This window comes from Hyaena hyaena, unplaced genomic scaffold, assembly GCF_003009895.1.
Source record: "Hyaena hyaena isolate Hyena2069 unplaced genomic scaffold, ASM300989v1 scaffold_104, whole genome shotgun sequence".
Lineage (NCBI taxonomy): Eukaryota > Metazoa > Chordata > Mammalia > Carnivora > Hyaenidae > Hyaena > Hyaena hyaena.
Genome location: NW_024080736.1, coordinates 2972445 through 2993063, shown reverse-complemented (window position 1 = coordinate 2993063; position 20619 = coordinate 2972445). Strand labels below are relative to the sequence as shown.

At 41.3% G+C, this 20619-nt stretch overlaps 1 protein-coding gene and 1 pseudogene across 3 annotated transcripts in view; one reads left to right on the top strand and one right to left on the bottom strand.

The window, feature by feature from the left end:
* The window catches only part of MAP3K3 (mitogen-activated protein kinase kinase kinase 3), a 61917-nt gene that overhangs the window by 20639 nt on the left and 20659 nt on the right, over positions 1-20619 (top strand). For all 3 annotated transcript variants that reach the window (XM_039235963.1, XM_039235961.1, XM_039235964.1), the window contains exons 3-6: positions 1368-1408; positions 7197-7296; positions 12005-12118; positions 20301-20421. In XM_039235963.1, coding sequence (XP_039091894.1) covers positions 1368-1408; positions 7197-7296; positions 12005-12118; positions 20301-20421 — 376 coding nt within the window. The remainder of the gene's footprint in view (positions 1-1367; positions 1409-7196; positions 7297-12004; positions 12119-20300; positions 20422-20619) is intronic.
* LOC120234230 lies at positions 14620-14712 on the bottom strand (annotated as a pseudogene).

The window sequence follows — 20619 nt, the reverse complement described above, 5'->3', positions numbered from 1 at the left end:
AGAATCCCAAGCAGGCTCCACACTGTCAGTGCAGAGTCTGACGAAGGGCTCAATCTCAAACTGCAAGATCATAACCTGAGCTGAAACCAGGAGTCAGAGCCTTAACCAAGTGAGCTACCCAGGTGCCCCGTCCTCAGTCATTTTTAGGATGTAAATTATAACCACCAGTCCAGTTTAGAAAGAGATTTCTAGCTTTCTCATCTCTTGGGAAAAGGAAGTTCTTTATGTACCCACCCCATCCTTCACATTCTGTCTTGTTTCTGTCAACTTCTCTGCTCTGTGTTTCTCATCTAAAGATACTCTGAAACTTTGGTCTTTCTTCCAAGCCACAGTCTATTAATTTCTCTTTCTCAGTATACTTTTCACTCACTGTGCCCTCTTTCTCTCCTCCATCTCTATTATTTGTTGGTTTCCTGACAGGCTTAGTTTTATTTTTTCTGTATACCTGTTCTTTTCTTCTGTAATATCTCTTCCCTTTTCCCATTTTAAACTCGCTTACCCTTTACAATATCTCTTCTCCTTGATTTGTTTCTTACCATTCTAATGCTTCTACTTCCTCCTATTTCTGATATTTACACTCAATTCTGTTCTTCACCCAGTTAATCCAGTTAATAAATATTAAGCACAAATAGTATATACCATTCCCTTTGCTTATCACTGGTGGTACAGAAGCAAGATAGACATGGTCCATGCCCTCCTGCAGCTATAGGCTACCTATGATAGTCATTTAAGACAAACTGGGAACAATTCTAAGGTAACTTGTCCAGGGTCCCACTTGACCTCACTGGAGGTAGTCTTAAAAGGGTCATGGAAATCCACTATAGCAGCAGCAACCACGTATCTACTATGTTTCAGGTATCTTATTTACATTATGTTGTTCAGTTCTCATAGCTCTGCAAATTGGCTATGTTTAGCCTCACTGTACACATGGAAAACTAGGATTCATAGAGCATAAGTAACTTGCTTGTGGACTCATAGCTAGGAAGTATCCATCCCAAGATTTCTCTTTGTGTTCCGCCACATCAGCCAAGAAGGAAAGGTGTCCTGGCCAGGAGGTGATATGTTGGGAGAAACTCTAGAGCCAGTTGTGGAAATAGAATGTATGAACTTAGAAGTGACATGTCAGCATAGCAGCTGAGCTGGGCAGCCACTTAGGGATCTTGTCCTAAGAGGTTTGTTGCCCCTGAGGTTAAGATTCAAAGGCTACAAGTCACCGGAAAGGAATGCGTATGAAGTAGAGACGCCGGAGCAGGAACCATCGGGGATGTTTGCCTAAGGTTGCTAAAGGACTACCTGAAGCTTCCCTGGGAATGGCAGGATGACACATGCCAGAGAACCCGCTAACCTGTCTATCATTCCTTTGACAGAGTGACGTCAGAATCAAGTTTGAGCACAACGGGGAGAGACGGTAAGTCTGCCTTCTGATCAGTGTTTGTGTTCATGTGTGCTGCAGTTCTCAGCATCAAGCTTGTGGAAGCTCTTTCCCTGGAGTGATCCCTGTGGGCTCACTGACTAGGTGATGGGGTTGATTTGTCATAAAAGGGCAGTTTTCACCTTTGGCTTGGCTTACCAACTGAATTTTACTTTTGGTCTTAGAACTGGAAGCCATTTCAACTGTTGATGCTTTACTTTTTTGTTCTTATTCTACACCTGAGGGGTCCACCATTTTGCTATGAGAGGAAGTCAGGGCTCCAGCTCTGCTGAGTTACGACTTCCAGATACACTGACACTGTGCCACCTGTGAGCATCAGAAGGAGATCAGGGGGCACCTGGGTGGCTCAGTCAGTTAAGCGTCTGACTGTTGATTTCCATTCAGGTCATGATCCTAGGGTTGTGGGATTGAGCCCCATGTCAGGCTCTATACTAAGCGTGGAGCCTGCTTAAGATTCTCTTTCCCTCTGCCCCTCTCCTCTGCTCTCTCTCACTCTCTCAAAAAATAAAAAAATTAGTTTAAAGAAGATCAAGATTCTCCTGTGATGTGGTGCTATTCCCAGCCCAGTAGAGTGGCCCTGGCCCCTGGCTTTGTCCACATCAGGGCCAGGTTAGTGACTTGGAAATTTCTTTATAATGTGTTGGGGTCATGGGAAGCTACATAAAGTTTCTCAGTTGTGAAAGATTTCAGATCATTTGAGGACATAGAAGGAGGGAGTTTTTCAGTCTAAATTCAGTATCTTACCTTGTTAGGGAAGTGAAAGTAATGTTGTGAAACCCTGTTGTCCTTTTCTCCATTGTTAGTATTTAGTGTTTTGTAGGAAGTCAAGATAGAAGTTTTCAGTGGAGAAAAATAGGACTCCACTTAATTTCTAAAGTTATTTAAGGAAAAACTTATTTTTTTTTAAATTCAACATGGGGCTTGAGCTCACACCCCAAGATCAAGAGTCACATGTTCCAACTCAGCCAGCCAGGCCCCCATTAAGGAAGAACTTTTAAATGTTTATTTTGAGAGAGAGAGAGAGAGACTGAGTGAGCAGGGAATGGGCAGAGAGAGAGAGAGAGAGAGAGACTGAGACAGAGCATCCCAGGCAGGCTCCACACGATCAGTGCTGAGCCCAATGTGGGGCTTGATCTCACAACTGTGAATTCATGACCTGAGCTGAAATCAAGAGTTGGATGCTTAACAGACTAAGCCACCCAGATGCACCTTAAGGAATAACTTAAAAAGCATACAGAACTCTGGTAACGGGATAATTGGGACACCGTGTGTGCATGTATGTGGTGTATATGTGCCTAAGTGTGCTTTTCAGTATATTTCCTGCTGTGCCATTCTCTCCCAATGATTGATACCCCTCATTTGCCTTTGCTTTGAGCATTTGGGAATGTGAAGAGCATACCCATAAGAATAAGCTCCTCCTACATTAGGTCCACCATAGGACCTTAGTGCCTCCAAACATTGTTAGCACAAGTCCAGATATATAGCTGCTGTTCTCCCTGAAAAAGATATATTCACAAGCCTGCAAGGTTGTCAGAGGTTGCCTGGTGGAAACACTGTGGTCTGGGGAGCCAGAGCCCTGCTGCTGTGTGTGTTCTGGGGCTGTTTCAGGCCTGGGAGGAGGGAAGTCTTCTGAGTTCTGTTCCCAGCTACTCATTCTGTGTCCTGCCAGTAGCAGAGAAGTTAAATTGTCACTTCATTGTTGCTGTTTTTCACACTTCTGACATGACTGGGTTTTGGAGGGATTGCCAAACTCAGACTGGCAGAGACTTTTCAGAAGTAGATACAAAATCAAAAGCTCAATTGTGTTGGAGCCTAATTATGCAGTTACGCTCTCCCGAATTCCTGTTCCCAAAGTGGTATGTAGTTACAGCGAGCAGACTTACACTGAGAAAGTATATGTGTTTAGTTACAGAGAAGCTGCCAGATCGAAACCACAAATATTTAAGGTGGTCGGGCAGGAATGGCCTTTCAAAGCCTGAGCAGCAGAGTGTTCGTATCAAGATTTTGAAAACTGTGCATTCTCTTTTTATAGGGCTGTTTTCAGGAGCCATGGCATTTCACTGTTTGTGTACTACGTGTGGAATTGAGGACTTTTAAAGTTGGTGCAGGGAAGCCAAGTTCAAGCTGCACAATGCCAGACAGCTCTGGTTTCGTGTGTTTCATGTGTTAGGATTTTGTAAAGAATATGATTGTGGGCTTTCTCTACTTTTTGCAGGGAATCTGGGTGGTATATATCTAAATGTTGTAGGCCCTTGTAGAATTAGAATGTACGGAAAAGGGGAAAGAAATAGTAACTTCTTTCATTCACCTCTGCTAGGTATCCATTCTGTTTCCCTTTGCTTTGGAAGGCTAGGGATCAGGCTCCTAACGCTTTTACTTTTTAGCCCCAGGAGGGCAGAAGAGGACTGTAGATTCAAACTCCTTCCCTTTGAAAGTTTCCCTGTATGGACACTGGTGGGCGTGGTTGTCAGAGGTGTTAGTCCCCTCTTTGAAGCATTGACTAAAAAGGGCTGTTATTCAGTGTAATGGCAGCAGCTTCGATCTTACCAACCTTGATAAGCCCTGGTTTCTGATCTTGACTTTGGGGCTACTTTGGGGATTTTTTTTTTTTTTTTTGAGAGAGAGAGACAGCATGAACAGGGGAGGGTCAGAGAGAGAGAGGGAGACACAGAATCCGAAGACAGGCTCCAGGCTCTGAGCTAGCTGTGAGCACAGAGCCCGATGCGGGGCTCGAACCCACGAACCATGAGATCATGATCTGAGCTGAAGTCAGACACTTAACCAACTGAGCCACCCAGGTGCCCCTACTTTGGGGATTTTGAATGGCTCATTGCCAGGCCAAATGCAGGAGAATTTATCTGAGCCTGATTTTCTAACACTGTGCTAGGGACATCCGAATGGTCTCCTGGCATTTTATTCAGAAAGACTGGCCCCTGTTGCTAAGATCCTGATGAAAGGGTATGATTTGCTATTAGGAATTAATGGAAAGCCATTCTCTCAAGACTCCAGAAAATGCCCATATCTGTGTAACCCATATCTAGATAGCATCACACAGTATTATTCCTTGGAACAGTATGTTTGAAGGAAAAGAAATTTGAATTTAACCAGCCACATGTGGCTAGTGGCTACCACATTGAATATTACAGTTCTATTTTTTTTAAATGTTTTATTTATTTCTGAGAGCGAGAGACAGCATGAGCAGGGGAGAGTCAGAGAGAGAGGGAGACACAGAATCCAAAGCAGCCTCCAGGCTCTGAGCTGGCTGTCAGCACAGAGCCCCATGTGGGGCTCAAACCCACGAACCGTGAAATCATGACCTGAGCCGAAGTCAGACGCTTAACCGACTGAGCCACCCAGGCACCCCTGAATATTAGTTTTAGATGATGGAAGCTTTTATGCTGCCCACTTATTTGTGCCAGCCTGGCACAGAAGAATATTAAAGAAAATATCTGGTCAGATTCCATTAACATTCAGTAACTTAGATCCCTCTGCCCTGTGGCTTATTGCTTCTTTCTCTGATTATACCACTTCCCATCTAGGGGAGCAAAGACGTAAAAGAACCATACACTTCTCAGCCTGAGGAGGCAAGAACTGTAGAGGCTCTGTGGCTGAGTACTGCTACTCTACCAAGCACTAGTCAGATTTCGTCCAGTCTAGGCTACTAAGAGATGAAGGTGGTTCTGATGTGTATTTCCCCCCATCACATTAAGCATAAATTTGTGTGTTTATTAGTCATTCATAACTCTTTGAATTGTGTCATCATATCCTTGTCTATGTTTTTGGGGGGTTGTTTGTCTTTTTCTTACTGATTTTGCAAGGATTTTTTTCCCCTAGTTTGATATTTGTTTTTTAACTTTGTTGATGGCTCATTTTGCTCTCAGAAGTTTAAATTTAAAAAAATTTTTAATGTTTATTTTTGAGAGAGAGAGAGAGAGAGAGACTGACCGTGAGGGAAGGGCAGAGAGAGAGAGAGAGAGAGAGACTGACCGTGAGTGAGGGAAGGGCAGAGAGAGAGAGAGAGAGAGAGAGACTGACCGTGAGTAAGGGAAGGGCAGACAGAGAGAGAGGGAGACAGAAACGGAAGCAGGCTTCAGGCTCCATGCTGTTAGCACAGCCCCATGCGGGGCTTGAACTCATGAACTGTGATATCATGATCTGAGCTGAAGTCGGACAGTTAACCAACTGAGCCACCCAGGTGCCCCTAGAAGTTTAAATTTTTGTTGTTAAATCTGTCTTCTTCCTCCTCGTCTTCAGTATTTTATGTAATGCTTAGGAAGACCTTCTCCACTCCACTATTTTTTAATCCTATGCTTTCATCTGTATATATATAGGATATATGTATGAGTTACTTTCTGATATTCTCTTGTTTTCACTTATCTCATTGCTTGCTTATTTCTTTATGGTTTTTTTTTTCCTATGAGAGAGATTGAGAGAGACAGTGTGAGCAGGGGAGGGTTAGAGAGAGAGACACAGAATCTGAACCAGGCTCCAGGCTCTGAGCTAGCCGTCAGCACAGAGCCTGATGCGGGGCTCGAACCCACGAACTGTGAAATCATGACCTGAGCCAAAGTCGGACGCTTAGCCAACTGAGCCACCCAAGCACCCCTCTCATTGCTTATTTTTATCTTAAGTATTTAAGTTGTAGTGTATTGGGTTGGACCCATATGGCAGCTTTTGTACATCAGAAATTGACTACCAACAATATCATATGGTTCAACCTAATATAGTCATTAAAACTTTTATTATGAAATTTCAAACACACACAAAGGTAGAGACTGAACCCTTCTGGACCTGTAACCCAGCTTCGATTATTATCAACATTTTGCCAATTTTTTGTATATTTTATTCATTTTGTATGTTTCATCTGACCCCACCTTTAAATTTTGCTGTGACTTTTAGTTAACAGATCATTTTAACACATCTGTGAACAAGTTCTTACCCTACTCTGTTTTTATAGAAATTGTGTTTTGAACTGACCTAATGAGTCTCTCTAGAAAAGTGTCAATATCAATACTTCTTACATAATCACATGTGTCAGTAGTTAAGAAAACTTAGGCATGTAACCAGCTCAAGGGGAATTCCTTTGACTCTTAGGTAGGAAATCTCAATTTTGAGGATAATCAGCATTGAGATTCCTCTGGCATCAGTGATGGAGAAGACCTTTCAAGTCCTGGAGTTGAGTCATTTGGGAGTTAAGACCATGTTTTCAGGACTACTGCTACAGTCTCCAGTTTTTCTTCCTAAAGAGAGTATTTGGAACCTAATTTTAAAATCTAGGTGTCTTGCTTTTTTTCTTTTAAGTTTATTCATTTATTTTTGAAAGATAGACAGTACAAACATGGGAGGGGCAAAGAGAGAGGGACAGAGGATCCAAAGTGGGCTCTGTGCTGACAGCGGAAGCCTGATGTGGGGCTTGAACTCACAAACTGAGATCATGACCTGAGACAGAGTTGGAGGCTTAACTGACTGAGCCACCCAGGCATCCCAGGTCTCCTGCTTTGTACTGAACTGTCATTGACAGAAAGATTTGAGCTGAAATGGTAGAACAATGGTTGGGATTGAGCCACAATGTTTGTGATACTCAGAGGAAAGGTGAAAAAAGTAAGGTAGATAAAAGAAGAAAAGAAAAAATAGAAAGTCAAACTGTATGAAGGAGAAAAAGAGAATCCTATGTTTAAAAGAACGGGAAGATATTCAGAAGTCCTAGCTTTCTAAATCTGACTTTTAAAATACGCAGTTAACCATGCTTCCTGTTCCTTTTCAGAATTATAGCATTCAGCCGGCCTGTTAGATACGAAGATGTGGAACACAAGGTGACAACAGTGTTTGGGCAGCCTCTTGATCTTCATTACATGAACAATGAGGTAAGAAAGTAGATGGATGGTATGGAGACAAGATGGGGTGACAGCTAACTACCTTTTACTTTTTGCTTAATTGAGGATATTTTAGTTTGCTCCTGTAATATCATCTGCAAGTTTTCCTTTTCTGGAGCCTCTTTTCTTAATTCCAGTAATTCTGGGATTTCTGGTTTTTGCTACATGGGGTATTCCATAGCTACTTCCATTCCACCTGCGCAGTCAGTGCTGGTAGCTCTAATACGCCATGGTGGAAACAGGTAAGGTACCAGGGCCAGGATATATATTGTCTCCATTATGTTTTATAGTTTACCTTAACAAGAAGCAGAGGTTTAGGAGGGGTTGGAAAGATGTGGAAAACTCGTGGGTAGTTCCTCTATTGATAGTCATAAATGCTGGACTCTTCTCTCAAAGTTTAACTTCCAAGTGTAGTTTATTTCCAAAGTTAGCACCTACTCAGATGATTTCTTTAGCTCTTCCTCCTCCTGCCCCTGCCCTTCCTTCCAGTCCTTATTTTTTCATACTTTAAATATTACCCAAGAAGGGATTCTTTTGAGTGTCAGTTACTTGGCTGCTTTCCCAGCTTTAAGAAAGGTACTAGAAGCTACAGTCTGCTTGAGCCAATGCCTTGCATTAGTCTGAGAGGCAGTGTGTTGGTGCTTAGTAGAGTCTGCATCTTGAGGGAATTGAGTTGGGGGACAAGACAAGAAAGCTGGGCAACATCCTGGTCCTTGAGAATCGGGTCCTTACTGTGTAGTTTTGTTTTATTGGTTGAAGAGTTAAGAATCTCCTCCATAAAGCAATTCTGGTGTCTGTCTATCCATCAGTAGATGAATGGATAAAGAAGATATGGTGTATGTATCCAGTGGAATATTACTCAGTCATAAAAAATGAGATCTTGCCATTTGCAACAACATGGATAGACCTAGAGAGTATTATGCTAAGTGAAATAAGTGAGACAGAGAAAGACAAATATCATATGATTTCGTTTATATGTAGAAACTAAAACACAAAATGAATGAATAAACCCATAAATACAGAGAATAAACTGATGGTTATCAGAGGGGAGGGGTAGGCAAAACAGGTAAAGGGGGTGGGAGATACAAGCCTCCAGTTATGGAATGAGAAGTCACAGGGATAAAAGGTACAGCATGGGGAATATAATGTAGTAGTGTTATATGGTGACAGATGGTAGCTACACTTGTGGTGAGCACAGCATAACATATAGGCTTGTTGAATCACTGTGTTGTACACCTGAAACTAACGTTATGTTATGTGTCAACTATAAAAAAAAAACAAAAAACCTTCAGCTGGAGAAAAAAGAAATTTCTTCCATAGTTTGGGGCTGAATCTATAGCAGCTGAGTTTTGTTGGCTAAAATTCCCTGGTCCCCTTTTTATATAATGTACAACCATAATTACGTGTATTTATTGCCCAATAGCTAACAAAAATAAGAGTGTCTGATATTTTGTTTTTTGGGACAAATTTTAGAAACACAGCAAATTTGGAAAATAAACCACTAGCTCTATAGTTAATAAGTAATGCAGATGAACTTTTAAAGATTGCAGCTCAAGGTTCTGTCACTGCATAGGAAAGCGAGGCTAGAGTCCGCCAGCTAATCAGGATTAAAGAAGGTGTTCTTTAGTTAGGAAAGACTTTTCTGAATGATTTAGTGCTCATTTCTCTTTCCGTTACGAATTCTTAATGTTGTGGCTCCTGGGTGGCTCAGTCAGTTAAGCGTCCGACTTCGGCTCAGGTCATGATCTCATGGTTCGTGGGTTCGAGCCCCGTGTCTGACTCTGTGCTGACAGCGAGCTCAGAGCCTGCAGCCTGTTTCAGATTCTGTATCTCCCTCTCTCTCTGACCCTCCCCTGTTCATGCTGTCTCTCGCTCTGTAAGAAATAAATAAAAATATTAAAAAAACAAAATTTTTAAAAAAAATTCTGCATGTCTCAAAATCCATTTTCAAATTCTTTTGCCAATAAAGTGACTTCCCAGAATGTTAGTCATTCCTTTATTCAAATATTTATGCAGCTGTTAATTCTAAAGCCAAACATAATTACTAGTTATTATTTTAGATGATGCATGTCTGTCCATGTTCTGCTAATGTCAATGACCAAGAATTGACTAGTTTACATTTTATTAATTTAAAATCCCTCAACCTCTTTTTCTTTTCTTTGCCCTCTAAACCTTGCCATGTCAGGATTTGAGAACCACATGTGAAAAATCAGTTAGTATTTTATTTTATGTTTATTTTTTTGTAATAATAGCTTTATTGAGGTATAATGTACCTACCATAAAATTTACCCTTTTAAGTGGTACAATTTAGTGGTTTTTAGTATATTTACAGATTTGTATAACCAACACTACTATCTAATTCCAGATACCCCAAAGAAAAGGCCTGTACCCATTAGCAGTCACTTCCTCTTCCCTCCTCTTCCCAGCCCCTGGCAGGTGAACACAAACCTACTTTCTGTCTCTTTGGATTTGCCTGTTCTGAACATTTCATATACATGGAATCAACCAATATGTGGCCTTTTGTTTTTGGCTTCTTTCACTTAGCATAATGTTTTCAAGATAATAATATTCCCCAGTATGGATAAACCACATTTTGTGTATCCATCTGGATACTTGAATTGTTTTTACTTTTTGGCTATTATGAGTAGTGCTGCCATAAACATATGTGTACACATTTTCATTTGTACATATGTTTTCAGTTCTCTAGAGTATATACCTAGGAGTAGAACTGTTGTCTTATGGTAACTCTATGTTATCTTTTTGAGAAACTGTCCATCCTTCCCATATCTACTGTACCATTTTACACTTCTTACCAGCAGTGAAGGAAGGTTGTAATTTCTCTACATCCTCATCAGCGCGTGTTATTTTTTGGGTTTTTGTTTATCTGTTTGGTAAATTATAGCCAATCCTAGTAGGTGTGAAGTGGTATCTCATTGTGGTTTTGATTTGCATTTCCCTAATGACTAATGACATGGAGGATCTTTTCGGTGCTTATTGGCCATTGTCTATCTTCTTTGGGCAGTGTCTGTTCAAATCCTTTGTCCGTTAGAAGAATTGGATTCTTTGTCCTCTTACTGTTGAGTTGTAAGAGTTCTATGTATATTCTGAATACTAGACCCATACCATACATTTGTAGTTTGTACAAATTGTAGTTTGTTTGTTTAAGTTAAAGCCTACTCCAGTTATTTCTTTATCTCTCCTACACCCATAACCATTCTTATTTATTCCTACTTTGAATGTTACAGGAAGGAATTCTTTTATAATATGATATGATTTGCAAAATTTTCTCCCATTCCATAAGTTGTCTTGAAATTTTATTTTATTTTTTATTTATTTATTTTAAGTAATCTCTGCTTCCAACATGGGGCTCAAACTCACAACCCCAAGATCATGAGTTGCTTACTCTTTTGACTGAGTCAGCCAGGCGTCCCTTGAATTTTTATTTTATTTAATTATTTATTTATTTTTTACATATATTTATTATTGAGAAACAGAGAGAGAAAGAGCATGAGCATGGGAAGGGCAGAGAGAGGGGGAGACACAGAATCCAAAGCAGGCTCCAGACTCTGAGCTGTCAGCACAGAGTCTGATGTGGGGCTCAAACTCACAAACTGCGGGATCATGACCTGAGCCAAAGTTGGACACTTAACCAACTGAGCCACCCAGGCGCCCCGAAATTTTATTTTAAATACTGTTCTTGCTCTTTGTTTTTTCCTAGCCTACAATTTAGTGTTGTCTTCTCCTTTTATTATAAACTGGGCACTAAAGAAATAAATTGGACTTTTACTTGATTTTGTGTTTGCCACCAATGTGTGAGATCTGACATTTGCTGGGTCCTAGGCAAAGGATACTTTTACATCTTTCAGTACTAAGTACTCAGAATGTCATCTGCATTTAACAGCAAGTGAGACTTATCCATACCTTCAAGGGTGATGTCTTTAATACTTAAGGGAAATGAAAACAGGAGATTGTTTCTGAATTCTAGTCACTGATTTTTACCTTTAAACATTAAGATCTTAAACTCTCCTATGTGGCCTAAATTTGTGTTCTTATTTGAGTAACAGTTTTCATCTTCTGCATATCCCCCTTCTTCTATGCCTTTTCTGCTTGTTCTGTTAATGGCAGTACAGGCTAAGGTGAATATTTAATTTGGGAAGAAATAGGGTGCTTTAACTATTTAGGATTTGAGCTTTGGAGAAAAGAGTATTTTTAGAGAGGAAGCTCTTCGCAGGAAATATCTTGAAACAAACTACTGGTGTGTCGCACAGCATGGATGAACTCAGAAACGTTAAACAAAAGAAACTAGATACAAAAGCCTATGAACTGAATTGAACATGTATGAATTCTAGGATTCCATTTATATGAAATGTCCAAAAGAGGTCAATCTACAGAGGCAGAGAGTAGATTAGTTGTTGCTGGGGCTACAGGTGGGAAGAGGGAATGACTGTATATGGGCACAAGATCATTTGGAACAATGGAAATGTTTTAAAATTGAATTGTGATGATGGATGCACAAATTTGACTAAAAATTAATGAATTGTACACTGAAGTAAAGAAAAAGTATCTAGATGGTTTGAATTAATTTTTTGACCCCATCGTATCCAGTGAGATTGTTTTCCTTCAGACATTTTTTAAATTTTTGCTTATTTTTGTAAACTAAAGATATATATGATTCCCTTTTTCTGTGTCTGTGTCCCAGCTTTCCATCCTGCTGAAGAACCAAGATGATCTTGATAAAGCAATTGACATATTAGACAGAAGCTCCAGCATGAAGAGTCTTAGGATATTGCTGCTGTCACAGGACAGAAACCATGTAAGTAGCCCCTGTGATGGCCTGGCAGCTGGACAGAGGACAAAACTTGCTGTTTTTCAGGAGTTCACTTGGCTTCCCTTGACAGAATTTTGTATTCTTCAGCTGCTGCACATAAGTGCACATAAGCATATAAGTGCAGCCCAGCCCAGCCCACTGTGTCAATGGCCAGATCACATTTTGTATGTGATTTCACTGTGAAGTCAAATCACCCGTGTTAAAGTTGTAGCTAAAGATTACTTGGCTTGTGGCATGGAAGGAAGGAAAACATTTATGACTGAAGAGAAAATTCTTTTTCTCTATGTTATCTCCATTTGTTTTGGACCCCAACAAGAGAGATTTGATTATGGTGAAGATACTTAGCAAAGGCAGCCAGGGGATTGAGGATATCATGTAGACCTTCTCTCACAACCCCTCAGCAACCATGCCTGTCTCTGGAGACATAAGTAGGAAACAAGCTTTTCCTTCTTTTCAATGGGAGAAAGACCATCGGGTGGGGAGCCTCTTGTAACTTACCAGCTACTACCTTACCCAATGGCCGGCAATCTGCAGGGGCCGTCAGAAATGTGGGATCACTCCTTATTAACTTCTCTTAAAAGGTCCATAAGGGCCTACATTTCACAAGGATGATTGCAGTCTGTCTGTCTTCTAATCACTGATTCCTGTACCAGTTTTCTTTTCCTTTTTTTTTTTTTAATTTTTATTTTTTTAAATATTTATTCATTTTTTTTTTCTTTTAAATTTTATTATTTCTAGGAGAGAGAGAGAGAGAGACAGCGTGAGCAGGGGAGGGTCAGAGAGAGGGATTCACAGACTGAAACAGGCTCCAGGCTCTGAGCTGGCAGTCAGCACAGAGCCCGACGCAGGGCTCGAACCCACGAACCGCGAGATCATGACCTAAGCGAAAGTCGGACGCTTAACCGACTAAGCCACCCAGGCGCCCCTAAATATTTATTCATTTTTAAGAGACAGAGCACGAGGAGGGGAGGAGCAGAGGGATAGGGAGACACAGAATCTGAAGCAAGCTTCAGGCTCTGAGCTGAACCCAATGCGGGGCTCGAACTCACTGACCATGAGATCATGACCTTAGCTGAAGTCGGACGCTTAACTGACTGAGTGACCCAGACACTCCGTACCAGCTTTCTTGACGTGAATGTTCCTAAAGGTTTCTTGGCACTCTTTCCTTATGCTTGAAGACAGCCAGGTGCGAACAGCTGACACTGCTGCATGAACACACCATACCAGGACAGGGTTTAGGTGGAATGGTACTCATGCTGGCCATTTATTTTTAGAGACCTATTGAGATTGGGCTGTCCTACTGATTGGGGGAAAACACAAGAGAATGGAGTTAGGAGGACTTAGAATAAAGAAAATATTTTCTTTTCTTTTTTTTTTTTATGTTTATTTGTTTATTGGGGGAGGGGAGGGGCAGAGAGAGAGGTAAAGAGAGAATCCCAGTGAACCTCCACGCTCAGCACAGAGCCCAACATGGGGCCCAATCTCACGACTGAGATCATGACCTGAGCCAAAATCAAGAGTTGGACACTTAACTAAATGAGCCACCCAGGTTCCCCAAGAAGGCATTTTCTAATACTACAGAAGTGTCCTCATGATTGAGGATGGTCTTGTCTTCTCTTTTCTCTGGCTTTGTGTTGGGAAATATTCTGAAATGAAATACATACTTTATTATTTTATTTTTCTGTTCAAGTTACCTCCTCCTTATAGTCTTTCTTTATTTCTTTCATAGGATCCTATCATAGGATCTAAATTTAGTCTAGCATCCAGGGTTTATCACTGTCTACCCTTGTTTTCAACTCCCTAGTCTCATCTTTCCACATTCTTCAGCATATTCCCCCCTTTCTGCAGTTCTTCCTTTTTGCTCTTTGCCAAACTGTGACTGATTTTAGGACCTGGCTTGATTTACCTGCTACAATTTTGTCAGTGGTTTTGCCTGAGCTATGTTGGTTATTTCTGTTCTTTTAGTCATTGGATATAATTTGTATACTTGTTTATAGGTTGCTTAGTAATTGCCCTCTAGTTGTTGCATATTTGTAAGTTTTATCCCAAAAGATTATTAAGATCGTCAAGAACAGGAGCCGTGACTTACTGTTTTGGAACACCTTCTCCACCCATCCTTAAGAAAACACAGGGATTGCTTCTTGATTATTACCAAAGTCAAGCAGAGATCATATTCAGCAAAGCCCTTCTGTATATAAGAAGCTAGAATTGGGGTCTGGTTTAATAATGTGATTGCTTGACTGGGAGCTAGCACCTTTGACCATGATCTGTCCATTCCTATGATGAGAAGGTATAGACAACTGGTTTTTTACATCCACTTTCCCACCAATTAAGGGGTGCACATGGCTGCAGAGACTGCTGCAAACCCCCGAGCTGCCTGAAAGATGACCATCTGAGCTCTGATACCCAGGGCATTGCATTAGATGTATAAAATAAATGCCATATTGATGCCTCTCTTTCTTCTTCCTTCCTTTCTTTATTTTTTCTTTTTAATGGAACACTTCATGAATTTGCATGTCATCCTTACACATGCTAATCTTTGTATTGATCCAATTTTAACATGTGCTGCCAGAACAAGCACTGATGCCTCCCTTTCTAAGGACCTATATTTTAAAAAATTAGTATACAGTCAGCATATCTTTTTTATAAAGTTTAAAAAGGAGAGAACTATCCTGTCTAATCCTATCACTATAACACATTGATTGATATTTACATGTGCCCCTGTAGTTTTCGAACATATGTGTACCTATTTTAAATGTTGTCATGGTAGTCGTATAATTTTCTAAATTATTTTTTCATTTAACATTGTCACGTACATTTTTCTGTGTTAATATGCAATCTTCATAATTATAACTTATAAGGATGCATAATTCCCTTGAGTGGATATACTATAATTTAATTAAATAACCATTTTTTGTTACTGTAAGGTCATTTAAGCTGCTTTTTTTTTTCCATTTATAAAGATTTACATTTAAGACTAGCAGTGGTAATGAAACTTTTCCTTGGGAACTTCCTCAGCTAGACCTCAGACTTTTTTAAAAAAAAATTTCCTTTTTTAATGTTTATTTGTTTCTAAGAGAGAGAGAGAGAGAGACAGAGCACAAGTTGGGGAGGGGCAGAGAGAGAGGAAGACCCAGAATCTGAAGTAAGCTACAGGTTCTGAGCTGTCAGCATAGAGCCAGACACAGGGCTTGAACCCACAAACTGTGAGATTGTGACCTGAGCCATAGTTGATCACTCAATGGAACTGAGCTACCCAGGTGCCCTTCGGCCCCATACTTCTTAATAAACACAAGTATCATGATCCAGATTTGCTATGTGCTCAGGAATCCCACCACCAGAACAGTGGTTCTCTAAGCATCTCTGATGAAATATCAGTTTTGTTCTAATTTCCAATCTGTCGTGGATCAATTCCTTTTAAAACACAAAAACTGAAAAATGAAATGGAAAAAGAAACCAGAAACATACAAAATATAAGACCACAGTTTTTATTATTAGATTCAGTAGACAGAAAGTCTCTCTGCCAAATTTCTGTAAAAGTCTATAAAGAGTTATTTTCCATTTCTGTATTTACTTTGTTGGGGACTGGACTGTTATACCACGGGTTGTGGCCTGGTACCAGCCACAGATCATACTTTAGTACACTGCTCTGGGATACCATAGCACCCTGCCTTATCTCTTGCTGATAACTGTCAACTACTTTGTTTTCTCTACTGAGTTTCGTTTATTTTTAGCAAGCCATTGCCTCATCCACCTATTGTTATCACTTATACCTTTACTTCCCTTCTTATTCTTGTTTTCAAATGTGTGGTCTCTTCTCTCTGAATTCCTTTTCTGCTGATCCTTCTGTGACAGCTTCTTGGCGTTCCTCTGTCTTTACCCCTCATCAAAGTGTATATCATACCCCTCCTACCTCACCTGGCCAAGGCCATGTCTTATACTTCAGTATTGTTCTTACCTGAAAACTCCTGGATTTTGGTTATCACAGAGCCACCTTTAATCTGAAAAGCCTCTCTCTAGCCTTACTTTCTCCTTCCTTTATAAGAAACATCATCATCTCCTTCAGTAGTTCTTGTTGTATTAGGCCTATGCCTGGGACCATCAACTCTCAGGTTATTCCTATTAGAGACTTCTCTAAACATGTGTGCATCTGTTAGTTCATCTTTCCTCTCTTGATCTTATAACTTCCTAGACCCAGATTTTCTACTCTCTTAAAGTAATCTCAAGCTTAACATTCTTTTTTTATAATAAAGGTTTTTATAATTTTTATTTTTTTATTTTTTTGCAAGAGAGAGCAAGCAAGTGAGTGCAGGGGAGGGGCAGAGAGAAAGAGAGAGAGAATGCTAAGCAAGTTCCACACCCAGTACAGAGCCTGACACAGGGCTCCATCTCATGAACATGATATGACCTGAGCTGATAGCAAGAGTCAGATGCTTAACCAGCTAAGCCACTTCAAGCTTAACATTCTTTTGTCACTTATATCTGAATATGATAAAAACGAAATACCCAGCCACCTTAAAATGAGTATAGCATTTTATTTTGTTACCTCAGATTCTCTCTGACAAAAGTAAACTTTTAATCTTCTCTTCCAGTTGTTGTCCAGTTCCCAAATATTCCCTCAATGAGTTTGATGCTATCTCATCTGCTATTTAAGTTCGAAATATCAAGGATATGGGGCACTTGGGTAGCTCAGTCAGTTAAGCATTCGACTTCAGCTCTGGTCATGATCTCACGGTTCGTGGGTTCAAGCCCTGCGTCAGTCTCTGTGCTGACAGCTAGTTCAGAGCCTGGAGCCTGTTTCAGATTCTGTATCTCCCTCTCTCTCTGACCCTCCCCTGCTCACGCTCTCGCTCTCGCTCTCTCTCTCTCTCTCTCTCTCTCTCTCTCAGAAATAAATAAAACATTAAAAAATATCAAGGATAATCTAAAGAGTAATTCATTATTTGCTCTTCTACTAAAATGATGGGGCAAGTGCAGGAAAACAGGATCAAAGTTGCTGAGTGGAATAGCTTCAGTCTGGCCCCTGGAACATAGTAACATAATACTATGTAAACACAGTAACACCTTACATGTATAAGTGCTTTTGTCTCTCATTGATTCTTACAGCTTTGAGGGGTCCAGGGCAGACATCTGTTCTTGCCAGGCTATACCTGGAGAAACTGAGACTTAGAGTGACTTGCCTGAGGTGAAGCAGTAAGTGGTGACAGAGCTGCTCTAGAATCTGGATGTTCTTGTGTAGTTCAGTACCCATCAGTTACTATTCAGGATGGGGATCTTAGAATTATTTAGTCCCTGGAAAACCTCCTCCGGGTTCTTCACAATTTTTTAGAAATAGAACAGAAAGTATAACATTGCCCATGGAGAAAAGTTGGGAGATGTTTCACTCTCTTCCCCACAGCTCAGAGGGCAACCGAACTAGAAAACACAGATTTAGTCACTTTGTTGTGATTTTTGAGGAACCCCTTACATATTGGGGGGAATATTTGGGTGCAGAGTCTCTTGGTGCCACCCTTGAGGCAGAGGCCTGGTGAGATCCAGGTGCCCTTTCTTACCTTATGCTCCTGTGAACCAAACTGATGCAGCCACACACGCACACCCCTTCCCCCTGCATAGTTGAACCCACTTGTTCCCTTTGTCTCATATCATCAGATCTCTTAGCAAGGTAATTTGTGAGTCCACCTTTGTGACCTTCTTTTCTGCTGATCCCCTAGCTTTCAATCATCACAATCTTTATGGATGTGGTTCCCTGATAATTTTTCATGTCGTTTGTATCAGCCAGACACACTGCTACCTGCAGAGTCAAATGCCACCTTCTGTTTGCTGTCTTTAGAACATTCTCCTGGCCACCCCCTCTGTACCTGTGGGCTCTGCTTTCACTCCACTGCAGTCCCCATTTGGTTTTCCTAGTCCCACCTTCCTCCTTCCTCTCTTTCCCACTTCTCTGTCTTGTTCAAGGTGCGCTGAATCCTTGCATGAATCTCATTTTTGTTTGCCTTGCCATTGTCTTTTATCCCCTTAAGTCAGGGTTTTTAAGCTTGGCTGAATATTACAAACACTAGGGGAGATTTAAAAAAAATACCGACCCTTGGGCCCCTGCCCAGAGATTCTCTTGTAGTTTGATGTGAGGTGTGTTTGGCCCCACAGGCAGCTCTTTAAATGGGTGGCTAGGGTTGAGAACCATGACCTTAAATTGAAGTATCACTCTCCTCCTAAGATCTCACTGCTCAAAGTGTGATCCGTGGGTCGGCAGTATTAGCATGCCTGGAAGCTTATTAGAAATGCAGATTCTCGGGGTACCAGCTGGCTCAGTCGGTGGAGTGTGTGACCCATGTTGGGTGTAGAGATTACTTAAAAATAAAGTCTTTAGAGGCTCCTGGGGGATTCAGTCAGTTAAGTGTCCGACTTCAGCTCAGGTCATGATCTCATGGTTCATGGGTTCGAGCCCTGCATCGGGCTCTGTGCTGACAGCTAGGTCAGAGCCTGGAGCTTGCTTCAGATTCTGTCTCCCCCTCTCTTTTTGACCCTCCCCTGCTCACACTGTCTCTCTCTCTCTCTCAAAAATAAAACACTAAAAAAAGTTTTTAAATAAAGTCTTTAAAAAAATGCAGATTCTCTACACCATCCTGGACCTACTGAGTCAGAATCTGTTTTAACAAGGTCCCAGGTGATTTGTGCACATTAGGGTGTGAAAAGTCTGCTTTGAAACCTTCGTCTGTTTTCTAACCTGTTGCCACAACTTCAGCCTTTGCTTCTACAAGTCTGTGCTTTTGCTGGCCATGGAACCTACTTTCCCATTACAGCTCTTAGAATTTAAAATTGAGAGTTTAGAGTATATGTTCTTTGGTACATTTCAAATTCATGCCACCAAGATTTCTGGAAGGCCCTATGTGCAAGCAGATGTCCTCAGGCGGGGGTGGGGGGTGCTCATCATGTGGCTCTTCTCTTTCTGACTGCAGGGTTGTGGCCTTCCCTTGCCCTTCACTGGCCTGGTTCCCCAGTATGTGGCTTTGACTGTTTTTTCCTTTTTGACTCTCAGCAGAGAGCTATTGCACATCGGAGGCTTCAGCAAGAACATTCACTTCCCCTTGGTTCTGACTTCCCGTTAGAGCAAGACAATTTGTAAAGACAGCCCTGCGTGTGATAAAGTCTGGTGTCGGGAGACCAGAGGAGGCTGCTTGGCAGCTGAATTACCCCTGAGAGCGGGAAGCCTTTTTCCTGGAGGACAGGATATAGTTTGTTTAGGTCGGACTTTTTTTCTTATGTGAGGTAGAAGAGCTTGAGAAGCAACTAGAAATTTGACCCAAGTTCTCTAGAGGTCCTGACCTCCCATGCCTGCTCTCTGCATGTTTGTGATCGCATCCCGATGCCTCTTGCTCACTGCTGAGCTTCAGTTTTCAGCTTTCTCAATGCAAGGGACCCCCTTTGTTGCTTTGATTTATTTTCTAGGGCTCATTGGTGGCTTGACTTGGACAGTGCCAGAGCACGGGTGCATGTGGTAATGTTGATGGTCCCATTCTGTTCTGAGATCCTTGACCTCTGGCAGAATGGTACCTATGATGGCCCTTCCCAGATGAATGCAGTCTTGAGGTGGTTCACATGGAAAGCCTGGTGATGTTAATCAACTGAGATTTTACCTTAATTTTGAGGGAGTGATTATGGTTGGGGCAGAAGCAGCACATCAGGCAACTTTTAGAAGTACATGTTTATCACCCAGAATTCTGTTGGGCAGGGAGATTGCCATCATTGTCTATTCTGAGCCCCCATTCGGCAGGTGATCTCGCTGCCGAAATAATTTCCTGCTATTTTTCCCAAACTCTCTGGAGAATTTATGAGGGGGTGTTTACAAAGTCTTTTCTGTTCAGCATATTATGATAGGAAAACTTGTTATTCCTCCATGCCTAGATCCTCACCCTTTAAACTGGGGCAGTGGGTCTCAGTACTCAGATAACACTGAAGCTGTAAAACTTCTGTGAGGAAATAGTGATTTGCCAAGACATACTGAGGAGTGAGATTTGGGGGAAGGCTGGGTAGCTCATTTACTGAAAGCATGAATACAGCTAAGAACATGAGGAACATGAAGAAGACACCCTTCTTAGGGAAGGGTGGGGAGACCTTTCTCAGCCTGCCTGCCTAACGATAGCTCAGCCTTTTTTCTCTTATCTTGCAGACCAGTCCCTCTCCCCATTCTGGAGTGTCCAGGCAAGTGCGGATCAAAGCTTCCCAGTCTGCAGGAGATATAAATACCATCTACCAGCCCCCCGAGCCCAGAAGCAGGCACCTGTCTGTCAGTGAGTATTTCACCCCTTTTTTCCCTCTCATCTAATTTATCTGCCCTGCTTTTTAAAAATCAAATATTAATTTAAAAACATCATCAAATATTCATAGATTACTACCCTGTGCAGAATCAACTTTTGTGCCTTTATTTGGGAGGAATGGGTAGAGAAATGACTGGAATGGTATCCCTACCCTCAAGGAGCTTATAGTAT